The sequence below is a fragment of the Balaenoptera musculus genome, chromosome 12 (assembly GCF_009873245.2).
Source record: "Balaenoptera musculus isolate JJ_BM4_2016_0621 chromosome 12, mBalMus1.pri.v3, whole genome shotgun sequence".
Classification (NCBI taxonomy): Eukaryota; Metazoa; Chordata; class Mammalia; order Artiodactyla; family Balaenopteridae; genus Balaenoptera; species Balaenoptera musculus.
In genome coordinates, this window is record NC_045796.1 from 90,654,827 (window position 1) to 90,675,658 (window position 20,832).

Below are 20,832 nucleotides of genomic sequence, written 5' to 3' on the forward strand. Positions count from 1 at the left end.
AAATGTGAGGTGGTATCTCATTATGATTTTGATTCGCATTTCTCTGATGAGTAGTGATATTGAACATCTTTTCATATACCTTTTACATATGCCATTTGTATGTTTTCTTTGGAGAAATGTCTGTTCAAGTCCTTCTTTTCCTAGTTTGTTGAGTCTTTTTTATCATGAAACAAGGTTGAATTTTGTCAAATGGTTTTTCTTCATCTACCGAGATGATGATGTGAGTTTTATCCTTTGCTCTGTTAATGTAGTATATCACATTTATTGATTTTTGTATGTTGAACCACCCTTTCATCACAGGGATAAATTTCACTTGGTCATGGTGTATGATTCTTTTACTGTGCTCTTGAATTTGGTTTGTTAGTATTTTATTTGAGATTTGCATCTATATTCATCAGGTATATGAGCTTGTGGTTTTCTTTTTTCATAGTGTCTTTTTCTATCTTTGGTATCAGGATAATGCTGGCCTTATAGAATGAGTTTGGAAGTATTCATTCCTCTTCAATTTTTTGAAAAGTCTGGAGAAGGTCAGTATTAATTCTTCTTTAAATATTTTGCAGAATTTTTCAATGAAGACATCTGGTATTGGACTTTCTTTGTTGTGAGGTTTTTGATTACTGATTCATTCTCCATATTGATCTGTTCAGCTTTTCTATTTGTGATTCAGTCTTGGTATGTTGTATGTTTTTAGGAATTTATCCATTTCTCCTGGGTTATCCAACTTGTTGGTGTATAATTGTTCATAGTCACCTCTATAATCTGTATTATTTCTGTGACATCAGTTGTAATGTTGTCTCTTTCATTTCTGATTTTATTTGAGTCTTCTCTCTTTTTCTTTAATTAGTGTAGCTAAAGGTTTGTTAATTTTGTTGATCTTTTCAGAAAAACAACTCAGTTTTTAAAATTTTTTTCTATTGTTTTTCTATTCTCTTATTTATTTCTGCTCTAATTGTTATATAATTTCATTCCTTTTGCTAATTTTGGACTTAGTTTGTTCTTCTTTGTCTAGTTCTATGAAGCATAAAGTTGGGTTGATTTGAGAGCTTTCTTTTTAGTGAAAGTATTTACTGCTATAAACTTCCCTCAGTACTGCTTTTGCTACATCTCATAAGTTTTGGTACTTTGTGTTTTCATTTGTCTGAAGATATTTTCCAAATCCTCTTGATTTATTCTTTGACCCATTGGTTGTTTAAGAGCACATTGTTTAATTTGCACATATTTGTGAATTTTCCATTTTTTTCCTTCTGCTATTGATATCTAGTTTTATTCCAGTGTGGGTGGAAAAAATACTTGGTATGATTTCAATCTTCTTAAATTTGTTAAGATTTGTTTTGTGACCTGACATGTAATCTATCCTGGTTAACGTTGCAGTGTGCTTAAGAAGAATGTGTATTCTGCTGCTGTCAGATGGAATGTTCTATATGTCTGTTAGGTCTATTGGTTCAATAGTGTTGTTCAAGTCCTCTGTTTTCTTATTATTTTCTATATGAATGTTCTATCCCTTATTGAAAGTGGGATATTAAAATCTCATTCTATTATTGTAGTCCATTTCTCCCTTAGTTCTGTCAATGTTTGTTTCATATATCTGAGTGTTCTGGTGTCAGGTGCATATATATTTATAATTATTGTATCTTCCTGGTCAATTGATTCTACTATCATTATATAATGTCATTCTTTGTCCCTTGTTGACTGAAGTCTATTTTGTCTGATATAAGTGTAGCCACTGCTGCAATGTTTTGGTTACCATTTGCATGAAATATCTTTTTTCATCCTTTTGCTTTCAGGCTATGTGTGTCCTCAAATCAAAAGTGAGTCTCTTATAACAGAATATAGTTGGATCTTGTTTTTTTTTTTAATCTTTTTTTATTCATTCAGCCACTTAATGTTTTTTGATGGGGAGTTTACTCCATTTATATTTAAAGTAATTACTGATAAATACTTGCTATTTCCATTTCAATCATTGTTTTCTGCTTAGCTTCCCCCCCCCCTTTTCCTCTCTTGCTCTCTTCCTTTGTGTTTTATTGATTTTTTTTTTAGTAACATACTTTGATTCCTTTCTTATTTTCTTTTTTGTATCTTCTCTAGACATTTTCTTCTGGTTATCATAAGTTACCACAGAACATCTTATAGTTATAACAATCTATTTTAAGCTGTTAGGAACCTAACTTCAATTGCATATAAAAACTCTAACCTTTTACTTCTGCCTGCTCCACACTTCATGTAACTGATGTCATATAGATATAAATATAGATATAGATACAGATAATATGTGCATAATTAACACATTTTTATATAGTGTTTTTAGACTTTTGTCTTTTAACTTCAGTACCAGAATTACAAGTGATTTATGCACCACTATGACAGCATTACATTACTATATTTGTCTATATAGCCACCTTTACCAGTGAGCTTTATATTTTCATATGCTTTCATGTTGTTGTCTAGTGTCCTTTCATTTCAACTTGAAAGACTCCCTTCAGCATTTCTTGTAAGGTAAGTATAGTACTGATAAGCTTGCTCAGCTTTTGTTTATTTGAAAAAGCCTTTATCTCTTCTTCATTTTTAAAGGACAGTTTTTGCCAGATACAGTATTCATGTTTGGCAGCATTTTATTTTGAGCACTTTGAACATATTATCCCACTCCCTTCTGGGCTGCAAGGTTTTTGATAAGAAATACACTGATAGTCTTATGGGGCTCCCTTGTATGTGACAGCTCACTTTTTTCTTTCTTCTTTCAAAATTCTGTATTTCTTTTGACTTTTGACAAATTGATTAAAATGTGTCTTGGTATGGACTTCTTTGAGTTCTTTCTTGGAAGTCCTTTGGACTTCTTGATTCTGAATGTCTATTTCTTCCCCATATTTGGAAAGTTTTCAGCCATTATATCTTTAAATAAGCATTCTGCATCTCTCTCTCTTTCTCTCTCTCTCTCCCCTCTCCCCTTTCTGGGACTCCCATAATGCATGTATTAGTCCATTTGATGGTGTCCCATAAGTCCCTTATGCTTCCTTCACTTTTTTTCAATCTTTTATCCTTTTTACTCCTCTAACCAGATAATTTCACATGACCTTTCTTTGAGTTTGCTGATTCTTTTTTCTGCTTGATCAAGTCTGCTGTTGAACCCCACTAGTGAATTTTCACTTCAGCTCCAAAATTTCTGCTTGATTCTTTATTATATTTTCTATCTCTTTACTGATATTCTCAATAAAGAATATAAAACATTTTAAATGTTAAAAAATAAACATTTTCTTCATGTTTCATTTTCCTGAGCTCATTGAGCATCTTTATGGCAGTTATTTTGATTTTTTTGTCAGTAATTTATATACCTCTGTTTCTTTAAGGTTGGTTTTTGGAGACATTTTGTTTCTCTGATTGGGCTATATTTTTGTGTTTCTTCTTGTGCCTTGTAACTTTGTAATGGAATCAACACATTTGAAGAAACAGCCATTTCTCCCAGCCACATGGACTTGCTTTGTATAGGAAAGGTTCTTCACTAATCAGCCCAGCGAGAGATTCTGGGAACTTTTCAAAACTTTTCTGTGGATGTTTCTTCTCTGGGCCTGTCTTTTAAATTCTCTATTATAGGAATTTGCCAGTTTCTTTTTTCAGTTGCTTATAATCTTTTGCTCCCTCTAGTGTCTGTCTGCAGTACATCAGGTTCTCTGGAGTTGCTACAAGCCACCCAGTTCTTTTTCATTCTCAGCAGCCCCAAAGTTTCTATAGAGTATGTGGGTTGTGTCAGAACTCCGAATCAGGCAAAATAGAAACCAGTCCCTCAGGAATACCCCTGAAAAGCCAGAATGCTGGAAACATACTCCATGCCTCTCTACTCTTCCACGCTGCCCCAGCCCCAGGAAGAGTCCATGCTGCATCAAGAGCAGCAGCACACTGTCCAACTCTCTTTTGTTTTCAGTGACCCCCCCAGTCATCTAGAGTGCAGTTTTTCATTGATATTTACATGGGATTTGTTCCAGGACCCCCAACAGATACCAAAATCCATGGACTCAAGTCCCGTATATAAAATGGTGTCATACTTGTATATAACTTATGCACATCCTGTATACTTTAAATCATCTCTAGATTACTCATAATATCTAATGCAGTTTGAATGCTATGTAAATAATCACTGGCATGTGACAAATTCAAGTTTTGTGCCTTGGAATTTTCTGGAATTTTTTCTGAATATTTTTGATCTGCAGTTGGTTGATTCTGCAAATTCAGAGCCCGTGGACACAGAGGGCTGACTGTACGCCAGGTACTGTCAGTGCTTTAAGACAAAGGAGACAGGAGACCCATTTCTCAGGCAGCACCCCTGAAAAGCCATTATTTTGAATGCACACTCCATTCACAGGGAGAAGTCAGGGGTTGCAGGTTTTGCCCATTCTTTCCCACTGAGCTGGGGGTCGGGGAGGGGATGTCTATAGTGAGTGAATGTGTGCTAGTCCAAACCTTCACCTCTGTTCTCAGGGACCCCCAACCTTGCACCCTTTCCTGTCAGCACTTAGATTCAATCAAGACAGAAACTAGTCTCTTGGGCAGCACCCTGAAAAGCCTGCACATTGGATATATGTTTTAGTTTTCTATTTCCCTCCCCAGAGAGAGACTCAGAGCTGGAAGTTTTCTCCCAATTATGTCTCACTGAGTCTGTGGGAGAGCTATGGTGAGTGAGTGTCAAAGATTTTCCTGCCAGCCTCAACACAGCTGGTTTCACAGTCACCTGGGGTACAAGTGTCTCTTAACTGAACTTATGTATTTCTTACAAAGAAACTTGGTCTGTGTATTGTTGTTGAATCAGTGTCTCCATGGAGGAAAGAGTTTCTGGAGCTTCCTATTCTGCCATCTTGATGATCTGTATGATGTTATTTTCTGTTTAATTTCTTTATGTTTATTTCCCATGATTACATTTCATTCTCTTATAAACAAGAATCATCCTACATCCTCCTTTTGTATTTCCACTTCCTTATACCACTTGCTCACAGGTAGCAAGTCAATCCATTGATTGCTTCACTAAAGTTCAGTTCTTTCTTCAACAAATTGAGAAGATATTATTTTGAGAACATTCCTTATCCTAGAAAGTCTTAATAATCAGAGATTTAACTGTGAAGTATGAGGCTAATGAGGTTTTCACTGATATTTATAAAATCAAAAAAAAAACTCTTTATGTGAGCTACTTCATATTAATCTTATAAGAAATTTAAGCACTTCATATAAACACTGCTCTGTACCCTATGCCATATATATTAAATAAAGAGAACTATATTAGAATTCAAGCCATATTAATATTCCTTCTTGGTTGATACCCAGTGAGACCTCACATATGATGAATCTGGCAAATTTCTAGGTTCTAAGGAAGTGTAAAGTAGGAGAGGAGGCCTAAAAGACAAGTAGGAGACTGCAGAAGTGCAAGATTGAGTTTCATGAATCAGGTCATTTGTAACAGACTTGTATTAAACCTCCTATTTGCAAACCAATGCTGTGGACAGTGATAGAACCCCAGGACGACCATGTTGGACACCCTGCCCTAAAAAGGGATATAGATTAATATAGAAGAGACTATGCTCGCAGGTTATCATGCTATGGGGGAGGGGGGTAATCTTTGAACTGTAAAGGGATGGAGAATTTACATAAATACTGATTTAGGTAAATACTGATTCTTCCTTTTAATCCCCTTTCATTTAATGTCTCCAAACAGTTTTTAAGAATTTAAGACAAATCATATGTGAAAGTTATTTAAATAAAACCTTCTTCGCAAACACTACCTAACATCACTTATCCATCTTTACTGATGTTTCTGATTTTGAATTTGCCTGCATACAATTCAGATAATATTAAAAACAAAAATTTGGTAACAACACAAGTAAAAGTCAGTTCATTCCAATTATAAGTCATCATATTCTTGGCTAAAGATAAGTACACTTCAATAGTTAATCTTAAGTAAAAAGTGCATTTGCCATTACCTTCCCATTAACATCAAAGTTATTTGACTTCAGAAAGATTTGAGACTGTAAGACAAACCTATACATTGAATCAAGACATCACTACAGAAATGTATGTAGTATTCCAATATCTAAATTTAAGTTAAAACAAAACAAAAAGGAGATAAAGCAGCTTCTCATCTACCTCCCCCACTCCCCAGCCTCCAGTTTTTAGAAATGTTTCGTCTTTTACCTATTTTCTTATTTTACTCCTACCTACTGTAAAAGAGAGACTATATTTTTCCTTTAAAGAGACACTCTGAGGGGAAAAAGAATGTTCATTTCTCTCCTGTCAGATGTGGAGCCTTTTTTCCTCAGTCACTATTCATATTTTTCATTATCTTGATGATCCTTCCTTGATTGTCCATGTCTGTTCTCTGTGGTTTTATCTTGTAAGATGATATCTTGATGTCAGACTCTATTCTCCATAGTTGGATTCACAAGGAGTTATTAGAAAAGACTTATTTAAAGACCTGTCTCCTTAGGAATGATTATACACACAAAAGGCAGCTCTTGGATAATTGAGAGCCCAGGATGGAGGAAGTCAACCATTCTAATGGTTATCTATGTGCAGTCAACGGCAGCTGCTCTTTTAGATGTTTCAGCATTCCAACGAAGCTTAGGCTTCAGATCAGAAGAAATACAGAGCCATCTACTTCCATTGTTTGGGTGTTTTTAATGATCTAATAAATCATAGACAGCTCTGTAGACTCTGCCATAGATCTGCCTACAGCTGACAGAAGAGGAAGGTATTTTTACATTCTCTATCAGTTTTGTGCTAAAACAGCACACTTGTCAAAGCAGTGAAAGGTTTGCTCTTCTAGGTGTGTAATCAATACACAAAAATGTCAGAGGTCTTCAGTGAGAGGAAGGCCATGGCCTTGGATTCGCTGAGTCTGTAAGTTCACGATGAATCCCAGATTGCATTAGCAGTGAGTCACTTATCTTAGCTGATAAAAGAGCTCTGCTAATTGGTTGCTAGAGTAATTCACCTAAATATGAGAAAAGATGTGAAAACAAACAGATGTACTCCTATCTGCATAAGGGCTCTATCAATACACTGTGAAGACTCCACCCCACTGTACTCAAAGAGAGCTATCCTCTGGATGACTGTATATCTGAATCCTATATGAAGTACTCAGAGAAAAACTGAAGGACTGCCCTTTGGAACAGAGCCTGAGTTATTAAAATAAGAACAAGAGCTCCAATAATAGTTAGTTTGATCTATTATGGGTCGTGGAGATGCTTTGGTGTTCCTAGAATTGAACATGCTTCTGTTCTCTAAAAGCACACGTACATCAAACCAGCACATATTAGTGTAAATATTAAGTGATATTCCTGGGCATCTCCCATTCTCTCCTCTCCCTGGTGTCCTAACTTAGTTATTTGTTTCTAGTTTTTTAATTCTTACAATCACACTTTTCCATATTAATGAATCTGTAATATCAATTTAAATACTTTTCAGACATCAGCTTGGAGTGTTTTCGTTTAGAGTGTTTAGAGATAAGGATGTCAGAGATATAAATGCACAAATCCTGCTACATCTGTCTGTCATATGCCCAACAGCCCTGAAGGTCAGGGTCTCATTTACCAGTCCATCCAGGCTCTATTTGCAGCTCATAAAGTCTTATTGAGGGGAGTTGCATTTTACATACATCTAAATGATGAGAGTTCAATTTATATATGTTGCTGCGGGGAGGGAAAGGAGAGATCAAGTAGCAGTTACATTGTGCAAATGACTTTATCATCACTCAGGCCAATGAGTATAAGCTTTATTTTCAAATAAAGTCACATTCTGGATAAAGAAGATGTGGTACATATATACAATGGAATACTACTCAGCCATTTAGAAGACTGAAATAATGCCATTTGCAACAACATGGTGGACGTAGAGATTATCATACTAAGTGAAATAAGACAGAAAGAGAAAGACAAATACCATATGATATCACTTATATGTGGAATGTAAATTATGACACATATGAACTTATCTATGAAACAGAAACAGACTCACAGACATAGAGAGCAGCCATATGGTTAAGGGGGAGAAATGGATTGGGAGTTTGGGATTGGCAGATACAAACTATTACATATGGAATAGATATACAACAAGGTCCTACTGTATAGCACAGGGAACTGTATTCAATATCCTGTGATAAAGCACAATAGAAGAAAATATGAAAAAGGCTGTTCTTTTGATAGACATTAAGTTGTTAATTAATTTTGCTATTATAGTTTTTTGAACTATCAAAAAAAATGTATATATATGTATAACTGAATCACTTTGCTGTACAGCAGAAATTAACACAACATTGTAAATCAACTTTATTTCAGTAAAATAAATTTAAAAAAATAACAAAGTCACCTTGTGAGGTTCTGGGGGTTAGGACTTTAACATATGATTTTAGGGGGAGAAAATTCAATCCCTAACAGTAGTTAATTAACAAGGCTTCATTTTCCTTATCCATTATTATTTGGTAATGTTCGCATTAAAATGCAAACCCTTGCATTCCAAAATACCTTTCAAAGTAATCAATCAGCAAGGTTTGTTGAATACCGCCCCCCCTTTTTTTTTTTACTAAATTTTACTAGATACTGTGAGAGGTACAAAAAAAGTGCAAAATAAACGCCCTTTTCTAAAGTAACTTATCCTACCACCTACTAGTGATGACAAAATTAAGCAGAAATTACAGCCTGTTTTATGCAGAAAAACACATCAATACATGTAATTACAGAACAAAACATCTAGGTTTTTCCCATATAATCTGATAACACTTCATAAAAAGATTTTTGTTATTTTTCCTAAAGGTATATTTTGAAAAATTGTTCCTTGGCCATATCCCTGCAAATGTTAAGATTCCTAAGAACGCAGGCCACGTTTATGGATTCAAGGGCTGCATTCAAGAGCTTCAAGTAAACAACAAAGAATTCTTCCTCATCGATGAAGCCCTGAGTGGGAAAAACATTGAAAACTGCCACATCCCTCTGTGTGAGCGTCATCTGTGCCGCAATAATGGTACCTGTGTCAGGTATGTACTAGCCTCCTGCCCTCCAGCCAAATTCTTAAAACAACAAAACCAGCAGCACTGTCATTTGGGTGATAGAAAAGAAAGGTCTGGAACTTCCAAGTTTTTGTGTACATCACCTAGACGATGATGTTTGCTCAAAGAAATTTATATACTGTGTTTCCAATGTCAGAAATTCCTGAACTCTGAAAATACTAGGTAACTAGACCTGATTTTGGCAATTTTAAATGGATCTAAGTGTAATTTTACCAAGGTGTTCTGCTCTTTGAAAACATGAATGAGAGATTATTCATTGGTAATGGTTTTGATGCATTAATTTTATTGTTTGTTTTTGCTTCATCTTAAAAACAAATATACTTAGGTCTCTAAGATTAGAGATGGAGAAAGAATACCTATATCCATTTCTTCTTTGTATCGGCAATTTTTACTTCAAGGAGGAAGTATCTTACATAGACTTTTTTCCACCTTGAAGTAAAGATTCATGATGCTTATAAGCTTAAGAAGATCTTAATTAAAATTACTTTCTGTTCCACTAACATGTCTTAAGTGAATTGACTCTGAGGGAGTCTCATTTGGGCAGTATAGAAAATATTTTCCTATTTCTTCAATCCTCTGAGAAATCTTTATTTCAGGACTACAAATAATGACAGAGTGGAAGCTGAAACATGTACAGATTATAATAATTCAAGTCAAGGAGAAATTGACCAAATCTCACAGGAACTATCTTAATTAATTCACATCATTGCTTCTAAGGGACAAGTTATCAAGTAGTTAATGACACTGTAAACCTAAACATCTATGTGCATAGTGTGAGAAAGAGAAAAATTCTGTCAAAAAAGTAGGATAGGAAATGGTAGGCAGAGATGGGCTCTGAAAGTAATCACTCAAATAGAAAAAGAAAACAGACAGATGGAGAGAACAAAATGGCAAGACAAGACAGAGGAATGGACAGATGTGATAAAGTCAGGGTGATATATTTACCAGACAATTACAGACTGACCATAATAAACTTGAAGAAAACACATAGTGGAAAGGAAGGTATCAGCTCTTAGAGTGTCTAAAGCCTTTGCTTCTGATTAACTGTGTCTAAGTCTGTGACTTAATTTACACATTTGTAAAATAACAACCTATCTCACATAGGTAAAGTATAACAGATAAAGTTCTAAAGGATTTTAAAAGAATGAATTTTACTTGGCTATGGTCACTTGTCTGAAGGAAACAAAATCAAGCCTTTACTTAGTAAGTATTCTGTTTTATAAGGAACCCATTAATAACAATTATTTTTTAATTGTAATAATGCAAAAATTATCCAGCAGGACAAACTTCAGAACTCTGCAGAAAAAAAAAATGCATTTTTGCTTAATTAAGTGAAATAGAAACAGGATAAAAGCTTCTCCTCTTGACTTTCTAATGACTGAAACACGTGACTTGCCTTTAATCAACAGAATAACCAATAAAATAGGGTGATGAGATGTCACTTCCATGATTATGTCACACAGGATTGTGAGCAAGGAGACTCTGTCTCTTGTCAGCTTTGATAAAGTGTGAAGCAAGTTGGGGAAAGTCTATGTGACAAGGCAGTGAGGGCAGCAGTAACCAGAATGACCACTGACTGACAGCCAGCAGATCTGAAGTCCTTGGTCCTATAACTGCAAGAAACTATATTTTACCACAAATCACATATGCTTGGGAGCAGGTCTTTCCCCAACTGAATGTTGAGATGAGACCCCAACCTGACCAACACACTGACTGAGCTTGTGAGACTTTATACGGAAGACCCAGTGAGGCCTTCCCAAACTCTTCACCCAGGGAAACAATGAGATAATAAATGTGTGTTGTTTTAAGCTGCTGATTGTGTAGTAATTTTTTGTTATATAACATAGAATATAAATACCCTCTAATTTTCTGCATAAATATCTAACATCACCAACTTGGAGAAGTAGGGAAGGGTTTGTTTTATTTTAGAACAGTAATTGTCTCAGATATTGTAAACTAGGTACATGTTAAATAAAATAAACCTCTCATTTTCATAAATTAAAAGAACCTCACGGGCTTCCCTGGTGGTGCAGTGGTTGAGAATCTGCCTGCTAATGCAGGGGACATGGGTTCGAGCCCTGGTCTGGGAAGATCCCACATGCCGCGGAGCAACTAGGCCCGTGTGCCACAACGACTGAGCCTGCGCGTCTGGAGCCTGTGCTCCGCAACAATGAGAGGCCCACGCACCGCGATGAAGAGTGGTCCCCGCTTGCCACAAACTAGAGGAAGCCCTCGCACAGAAACGAAGACCCAACACAGCCAAAATAAATAAATAAATAAACAAATAAATAAATAATAATTAAAGGTGCTAATAATTAAAAAAAAAAAAGAACCTCACATTACTTCCAATCTTGTTATTTAATATATACTTGAAAATAAAAGTCGGGATAGTCATCCTAGTAGGATAGTTATAAGCAGTCCTAGGTTGAATTATACTTTGTCTGTTCATTCTCTTATATGTCCTCCAGCAAATATTTCTAGAGGGACAACTAATAACCAAAGATTTTGTGAAGCAAAGATGTGTAGTCAAGACTGTCCTGCACACAAGGAGTTTTCACTCTAGCGTAGAAGTTTACCAGCTCTTCAAACTTTAGGGTGAAACTTCCCACAGAAATGTATCTCTCTTCTGTCACATACATTATTCTGTCTTTCCATATCCATTTCTCAATCTTTCAAACTCTCAACCTCTACTCTAGAGGAATCCACTCAAGTGCCAACAGACTTTGGCAAACACTATTTAAGGTCTTCCAGATCTGTGCGTGCTTTCTTATGGCCAGTCAAATGGAGACTTACCAGCTGTGTACCCAACAAATAAAACACTTCTTCTTATCCTATGAACAACAAGATTTCTATCTTGGTTGCCAATGCTGAACTTCCATAACCCACCCTTTGCATCACTGCATCCAGAACACGCTGATCTATGGCAACTGTGACTTCATTTCAGCATCTCCCTGTGCATGCCAACACCATCATACACTGGAGCTGGTCAGTTCCCAAACAACTATAACAAAAAAAAGACTTCTCAGAAGGATCATAAGAACAGCCCCTAGGAGGTCAAAAGTTTAATACGAGAAGAGCACAGATAGTTATAGATCCACAGGGAAGATCATCAGAATGAGAATGCTGCTTTCCTTCTGTTCTGTCTAAAACACCAGCACACAATCATAGCAGAGCAGTTCAGCAGTCTGTGCAGCAACCCAAAAAGAGAACCAGAATATGTACTGAAGGAGACCTCTGAGAGGCTGTGAGTATGTTCAGTACAAGGAGAAGAACACAAATCAAAGAAGTAGGTCATAAGAACCACTACCAAAACCAACAACCTGCCCCCAGCAGACACCTGCCCACACTTGGAATACAATGAGTGGTGTAAAGTTTTCCAGCCAAAAAACCAAGAGAAACTGCTACTGAGCCATGTTTTCTAACACAGAAAACATGGATCTGAACTAGCTTAATGCCTTTGGAAACTTACTTCTCATCTATGTTGCTGGTCAAAGCCAAAGGCTCCTTTCCTCTATGTGCTGCCACATCATAAAATGCATCTCTCCAAGATCTTCCAAACTCTCTTCCAACCCTTTTCACCCTTTGAGTCTGTCCACACCATCTGACTTGATCCCACTCCTGGGCTTAGCCAGGCAGACTTCTAAACTTCCTTTCTCTTCTCCTACTTTCCCAGAAAGGGAGATTAGATTCAAGACAGCTTTCAAAATAGCAGAGCAATTTATATAAGTTATATTAGTATTCAACATTTCTGGATCCAAAGGGGATGGATGAAATTACTTTATGGAATTCTTTTTATGTCTACAAGTTTTATTATTTTATTTCCAAAGTAATAAATCATCTATCTTCAGAATAAAAGAGTCATTATTACAAAGACAAGAAGAAAGGACTTGTACCTTTCTGCTTTCTTGTCTCAAGATATAAAGACACTAGTATTTTAAGACTCTAGCGTGTGCACATGATGTATTCATTTGAAAATGTAAATAATAATTTCTCATCACAGTTTAATTGTTCTAGTCCAGGGACTCTCATCTAAAGTTTGAGGAATGTCTCCTAATGAGGGAGAAGTGTTTCAGTCTACAAACACACACACACACACACACACACACACAACCCTGAGCATTCTAATGGGTGTCTTCTGGGAATACAAGCCCACTTTTCCCAACATGTAAAGAATAATAGTGGTTTAACAAGAGATAACCCTAAAAGAAGTGTGCTCTAGACAAGAGTAAAATGGTGAGTGAACAGAGGTTCAGTACCAGATAGAGCTAAACTTTAGGGTTCACAAAATAAAACACAGCTGTATAGCTATTTATAAACAAAATCTTCACTAATTTTAGCAGCTTGGTTAATATAATTTGCTGTTATTAAGTGCTGTTTCTATTGTACATTGTCTATGAAAGTGATCTGCTTACAAGAAGACAAATTCCATGTTGAAAAGTCTTAAGGGGAGTGACACTTCAGCAGCTTTACTGAGCAAATGTCATTCTGATTTGAGTACCATCACATGTTTCTGGACAGTATCCAGTGTTTTTCATTTTGTTATAAATCTGTGTTAGAATTTTCAAACCCCAGTGGTTGCTCATTTCAGAGAAATCCAAATTGCATGTAGCAAAATTCAGTTTAGAAAAGTGATACGGAAGGGTTATTCTGAGTACCCAAATCTCTGTGGACTTTGAACAAGCTGCTTCCAAAGGGCAAGGGAAGGTTAGCAAATTAAACAAATGACATTTAAATCACTTTCTCCTTTCTGTGTCAGATGTTTTAAAATAGGTTAAACAATAATTAAAATGGAGCATCAGGTTTGGGAATATACCCTGTATAACAACTGCACCAAGAATGTATGTCACTGGCATTATAGTGAATAATTATTGAGACATGAATTTTAGACTTAATCTAAATTCATGCCAGGAGCTAAGCATTTAGGAATGGATTTGACCATGCCTTGAAAGTCAATAATCCCTAGATGCGAATGAATGTGATCTTTCTGTATCTACTTGTTCTCTTAGCTTTGATTCATCACTAGCCAGTGCTGCCCTCCATGTGCTAGGGCAGGGGTCAGCAAACTGCTTTTGTAAAGGGACAGATAGCAAATATTTTAGACTTTGCCTCACAACTATTCAACCCTGCTACTGTAACATCAAAGCAGACATTGACTATATATAAATAAATGTACGTGGCTGTGTTCCAATAAAATTTTATTTATAAAAATAAGTGTCTGGCAAAATTTGGTCCAAAGGCCATAGTTTGCAGATCACTGCACTATGCCAACAGATGGATAATATAGTTTTAGTCAATTCATTGACCAGGAAAGTCCAACTCAATTTAATTTTTCCATATTAAGCAATGTACAGATAGATAGGTAGATAGATAGATAGATAGATAGATAGATAGATAGATAGATAGATAGATAGATAGATAGATAGATAGATAGATAGATGATATACATTATAAAGCATTGGCTCACTTAATTATGGAGGCTGAGTAGTCCCACTACATGTCACCTGCAAGCTGGAGACCAGGACAGCTGGTGGTGTAGATCCCAGTTTGAATCCGAAGGCGTGCTGATGGCAGAAGGTCAAAGTCGCAGCTTAGAGTCAGACAGAGGGAAATCCCAGCCTTCCTCCTCTTTTGTTCTGCTCAGACCCTCAGGGGGTTGGGTGAGGCCCACCCCATTGGGAGGGGCCAGCTTCTTTACTCAGTCTACCAATTCAAGTACAAATGTCTTCTACAGAAGACCCATAGATACACCCAGAAATAATGTTTAGCCAGCTATCTGGGCATCCTGTGACCAATCAAGTTGACACATAAAATTAACTGCAACAAGAACCTCAGAAAAGTGTACATGTGTTTCTTAACACTAGGTAACTTTCATTGCCCTCCGTGTCCAGTGAGAATAGAAGTAAAAGCTCGTTTCTTTCATTCTTTTCTTTCAATCCATTTTTCCCTATTATCTCATTTCATAGACTTGTTTTTTGACATTGTCAGGTGAAAAGTCATTTTTCATGATTTCTGAGGTATTTAGTTTTCGAATCATTTAGCACTTCAGAATGAGGGAGGAGCCATAAATTGAACTTGAAATTGCAATAGTGACAACTACTACAGAACACAATGAATCTGGGTATTGTGTGCTAATTTTTGCATCTGTTCTGTAGTGAGTGATGACACTCCACAAATGTCCACTTGTCTTCACCGTCATGTCACAGTGGCATGTAACTAGGCAACACTATGGAGAACTTTTAGTTAATACTCTGTATCCTGGAAGATTACCCCTAATCCAGTCCAGCAGTCTACCCAAGTCCTCTAAATACCAAGGAGGAAAAGTGCCTATTTAATGTCAATTTCTCACCACACATTTAGACTAATAACATCTTCAAATATTTAACCCCTCTTCTTAGTTGCTGTTCTGTCTGCATTCAACATGTTTGAAATTGTCCTCAGGATTTAAATGTCTCTTGTACTAGAGGACTACTTTGTATTTGGTTAGATCATTCTCATCTGTAAAAGTTTGCTGAGCATTGAAACATCTCAGCTGTAGGTGGCCCCTACTGCTCAAACAAGGGGAAAAGGGAAAACGTCCCACCAAGTTTCAGGTAAAAACTTAGAAGCATATGTGGTGTTCCCATTTCTTTAATTGTGTTAATTAATTGTGCATTTACAACATTTATCCATGTACTCCATTCATGGAAAGCAGTTTAACCTTTATGGGGTGCAGATATAAACAGTTTTATTTTTCTCCTTTCACTGAGGTCAAACATACTTTATGGGTTCTCTTTACTTTCCCTTAACAGAATATCATTTAGGTTCATGTTCACATATTAAAAGCATATGGTTCAACCTCCTCCAGTTTAAAACTTCTAACTCATATCCAGTTGGGCTGTCTCCTACCCCCTGCCTAGTTGGAGAGACCCCCAGATCAAGAAGTTGAACAGGGAAAGAATGTGATGTGTTCTGCCTGATGCCTCTCTATCCCTCTTCTGTTTCCAGTTTCTCCAGATTTGGGGCTATCTTGGGGCAGAGGGATTTAATTTTAAGGATTAAAAGGCTTTCTTATTTTTTTATTCAGCTTATTTTATTGAAGTATAGTTGATTTACAATGTTGTGTTAATTTCAGGTGTACAGCAAAGTGATTCAGTTATTCATACATATATATCTGGGGGTTTTTTTCAGATTCTTTTTCCTTATAGGTTATTACAAAATATTGAGCATAGTTCCCTGTGCTATACAGTAGGTCCTTGTTGGTTATATATTTTACATACAGAGGTGTGTATATGTTAATCCCAAACTCCTAATTTATCCCTCCCTCCCTTTTCCCCTTTGGTAACCATAAGTTTGTTTTCTATGCCTGTGGATCTATTTCTGTTTTACATATAAGTTCATTTGTATAATTTTGTTTTAGATTCTACATATAAGTGATAACATATGATTTTTATCTTTCTCTGTCTGACTTACTTCACTTAATATGATAATCTCTATGTCCATCATATTGCTACATATGGCATAATTTCATTCTTTTTTATGGCTAATATTCTATTGTGTGTATGTGTATATATGTAAATATATATATATATATATATATATATATATATATATATATATATATATATACACCACATCTTTATCCATTCATCTGTGGATGGGCATTTAGGTTGCTTCCATGTCTTGGCTATTATAAATAGTGCTTCAATGAACATTTGGGTGCACATATCTTTTCAAATTATGGTTTTCTCCAGATATATGCCTAAGAGTGGGATTGCAGGATCATATGGTAGCTCTATTTTTAGTCTTTTAAGAAACCTCCATACTGTTTTCCATCGTGGCTACACCAATTTACATTCCCACCAACAGTGTAGGAGGGTTCCCTTTTCTCCACACCCTCTCCAGAATTTATTATTTGTAGACATTTTGATCATGGCCCTCCTGACCAATGTGAGGTAATACCTCATTATAGTTTTGATTTACATTTCTCTAATAATTAATGATGTTCAGCAACTTTTCATGTGCCTTTTGGCCAGCTGTATGTCTTCCTTGGAGAAATGTCTATTTAGATCTTCTCCCCATTTTTTGATTGGGTTTTTTTTTGATATTGATCTGTATGTACTGCTTGTATATTTTGGAGATTAATCCCTTGTCAGTTGCATCATTTGCAAATATTTTCTCCCATTCTGTGGTTTGTCTTTTTGTTTTGTTTATGTTTTACTTTGCTGTGCAAAAGCTTTTAAGTTTCATTAGGTTCCATTTGTTTGTTTTTGTTTTAATTTCCATTACTCTAGGAGGCAGTTCCAAAAAAATATTGCCACAATTTATGTCAAAGAGTGTTCTGCCTATGTTTTCCTCTAGGAGTTTTATAGCATCTGGTATTATATTTAGGTCTTTAATCCATTTTGAATTTATTTTTGCGTGTGGTGTTAAAGAATGTTCTAATTTCATTCTTTTACATGTAGCTGTCCTGTTTTCCCAGCACCACTTATTGAAGATACTAAATTTTTATGGAAACACAAAAGAGCCCAAATAGCCAAAGCAATCTTGAGAGAGAGCAATGGAGCTGGAGGAATCAGGCTCCCTGACTTCAGGCTATACTACAAAGCTACAGTAATCAAAGCAGTATAGTAATGGCACAAAAACAAATAGAGATCAATGGAACAGGATAGAAAGCCCAGAAATAAACCCAGGCACTTATGGTCAATTAATCTATGACAAAGGAGGCAAGAATGTACAAAGGTTTTCTGATTAACTGGTGCCATTATGGTTTTGTATGTTCTCCCTATAACAGAAGTTCAGTCCTGGGTCTCTTGACACACATGTGTGTGAGTATTCATCAAGCCCTGCCCAAGGGGCCACTCCCTGGCACAGCTTCCTGAGGAGCAAAGTTCTCTGGTTTGCTCCTCCCAGACACATTTTATCTGCTGGTGCTCCCTTGCCCAGTAGCAGAGCTGGTTTACTCTGAAGCTAATGAAGCATAGAGGTTCCCACCCTTGCAGATGTCCTTCTGAGACCCGGGAGTTGCTAGGAATTGCAGTGGTTTTTTAATAGTCCTCTTTCAGAGAAGAAACCAGGCTGCAATCAGGAACCATTTCCATGTAAGCATTTCCTATGAAGAGCCTAAGGAGATTTCAGAGAGATAGCTAAATCTCTTTGTTTCCCTGTAATTCATTGTGATTTCTTTTCTCATTGTAAATAAATATTCTCTTTTACACATAAGTTTGTATATGTATTTTTCAATCCTTTTTGTTATAAAGGATCAAAAATTATATAAGCTGTGTGCTCCATAAAATCTTGACTAACGTTTGCCCCTCTTAGGCAGGTTCTTGGCTAAGGAGGTAACTCAAGGCAAGTATCAAAGGTTAATTTTCAAAAAGTTATAAACCTGACTTTCATACAAGTGTATAGTGAACACATGCTGAAAATTATTTATCTCATTAATGACAGAACCAGTATGTTGGTAAGGCTGATTCAAAGAGAATTCAGGAGGCTGAGCATATATAGGCACAGAATGAAAGCTGGAATAAGATCACTAGGTTAGAGGCAAAACTCATTAGTATCCTACAAAGGAATAAAGTGTAAATTTGTGGTTGTCTTTTCTACCAATCTGTACTCATTTGCATCTCCATCAGACATAATTCTACAAGTGAGCATGTATCTTCCCAGAGTCTGGTCAATAGTAAATAGTGAGCCAAATAAAAATTCATTTTTCTAGAAAATTACATAATCCTTGAACAGGACTATTAGAAAACACCCGAGTATGATATTAATAAAACGTGTAGTTATCTTTTTGCTGTATTTCTAAGTTTTGAACATTTTCTAAACACCAGCCCCTTTCCACATCACCAAGAGATGAGAGTCACAGGCGCTTCATTGCTAACCACCCACCCCCGCCCACTATCCTGAATGTTCAGCAAGCTGGAGGTGACCATAAGCAAGACAGTATTAAGAAGAATAAACTCATTTAGTCTTCCAGGACATGAAAAGCAAATGTATCAATGCTATGAGTAGGAAAAAAGAAAAAACAGTCTCCTTATCACTTAGACTAAACGTAATGCATCATAACATAGTATTCTGGTATTTTTTTTCTATTTTTTTTTCCTGGAATACCCATGTTTAGAAGTTATTTTAATCTGAGTCTACTTGATTAAAATAGGATTTGTGTCTCTTTCACGCCACCAGCATGGCAGAGCAACTCTTTGGTGTGAAGTAGTGTGAACATGGGATTTACAAAGAAGGATATGACATGGCATCATTGTCTACATACTCTTTTGCTTATGCTAAGGGCTGTGGAATAAAATGAGTTTTTTCACTTATACATACAAAGTGCAATCTTAGGTTAAAACAGCCCAGGTTTCATAGCCTGTTGTTTATCTTTTTGATCTCATTTCTTTCCCCCACTCTACAAGTGCTAGGTATGGTGAAAATGGATTGATTTGGGGTCATTTATTTTTGCTTGGAGAGTGTGACTGAAGCTGCAGGGTTTTTAGTTGCTTACAAAAGTTGATCACGTATTTGGAAAGCATAACTCTCACCAATGTACCACTGTAAGTGTCACAGGTTTCTTGGTAAAGTACAAATGCAGTTTAAATTGATTTTCTAACCACTTTTATTACTGCCATCCTTGAGTGTAGCAACAAGGGTTGGGCATTTGTTTTTCTGGGACAGAAATCATTTCTGTCCTCCGCAGAGTTTCATTAAAGTCGTGATTCCAAATACAATTGTATTTAAATGTGAACAAATAAGGTTAAACATGGAAAAAATTGTATCATTCACACCAAATTTGAAAAGTCTCCAAGAGTTAAATACTTCAAGGTTTGACCAATGGGAAAAGACCACTGTCAAATTCCACACATAGTTTTTACATCATATTTATGCAGCAAGGTCAAACAAGTGGGGGGAAAAAAATCTCATCTTCAATTTTCTCTACCCTTAGGTAACAATACATGGAGAAGTCATTTACCCTGATTGATCTTCTTGGGCATAAGAGACCTCTCTGGCTTAAATCCCATCTGAACACCATCTTTCCTCTCCTTTTCTTATAGAATACTAACATTTTTTTTCTCTACTTCAAGCAACAAGCAAGCAAAATATGAGCTGCTAAGATGCTATCCTTGACTGTTCTACTTAAAAAACTATTTGTTAATGAGTTTTTAGTAGGGAATTATGTGTTAAAACCTGTTTGTTTTGTAACTAGAAGTATTTGTTCTTATTTAAATCTACATGGTTTACCACTTACAGATTGCATCCGTGCATATGCGCGTGCATGCGCGCGCGCGCACACACACACACACACACACACAAAGATTTAGTAAACTGTGCTAATCACTATGATTTTTACATATAATTAGACATCACACTTAAAATTGTGTGAAAACCTTGACAAACAAAATAAAAACAGAACAAAGTTAAAGCTGGAATCAAATGTGAGAGCTCCAGACTCCCTTGGCTTAGATTTACAAAATGCTTTAAATAATTAATTTAGGAAAGAAACAAACCAATCCTTTTGGTTCAGCCGTAGACAAAGTTCCATGCCTTACATTTTGTTCCTGGCCCATTTGCTGGCACATTATATACCTTAGGAAAATTGCTTAACCTTTAGTCTAAGAAAATGAAGTGAAACTTTTTCCCACCTGCCTACCTAAACCCCAAGTGATTTGGAGCCGAAAGTTAAAACTTGCTAAAGACTTGAGAATATAAAGACTAGATGGAAAATATAAAGACTAGATGGAAAAACACTGGGAAATAAATTTGATTATTGTTTATTGACATTAAAATGCAATAGTGGCTTCAAGCAAGTACTGTCCACATATTAA

At 36.0% G+C, this 20,832-nt stretch overlaps 1 protein-coding gene across 1 annotated transcript in view; it reads left to right on the forward strand.

Annotated features, from left to right (window-relative positions):
- The window catches only part of EYS (eyes shut homolog), a 1,768,116-nt gene that overhangs the window by 1,500,643 nt on the left and 246,641 nt on the right, over positions 1-20,832 (forward strand). Inside the window, exon 29 of the mRNA XM_036871239.1 lies at positions 8,784-9,004. Coding sequence (XP_036727134.1) covers positions 8,784-9,004 — 221 coding nt within the window. The remainder of the gene's footprint in view (positions 1-8,783; positions 9,005-20,832) is intronic.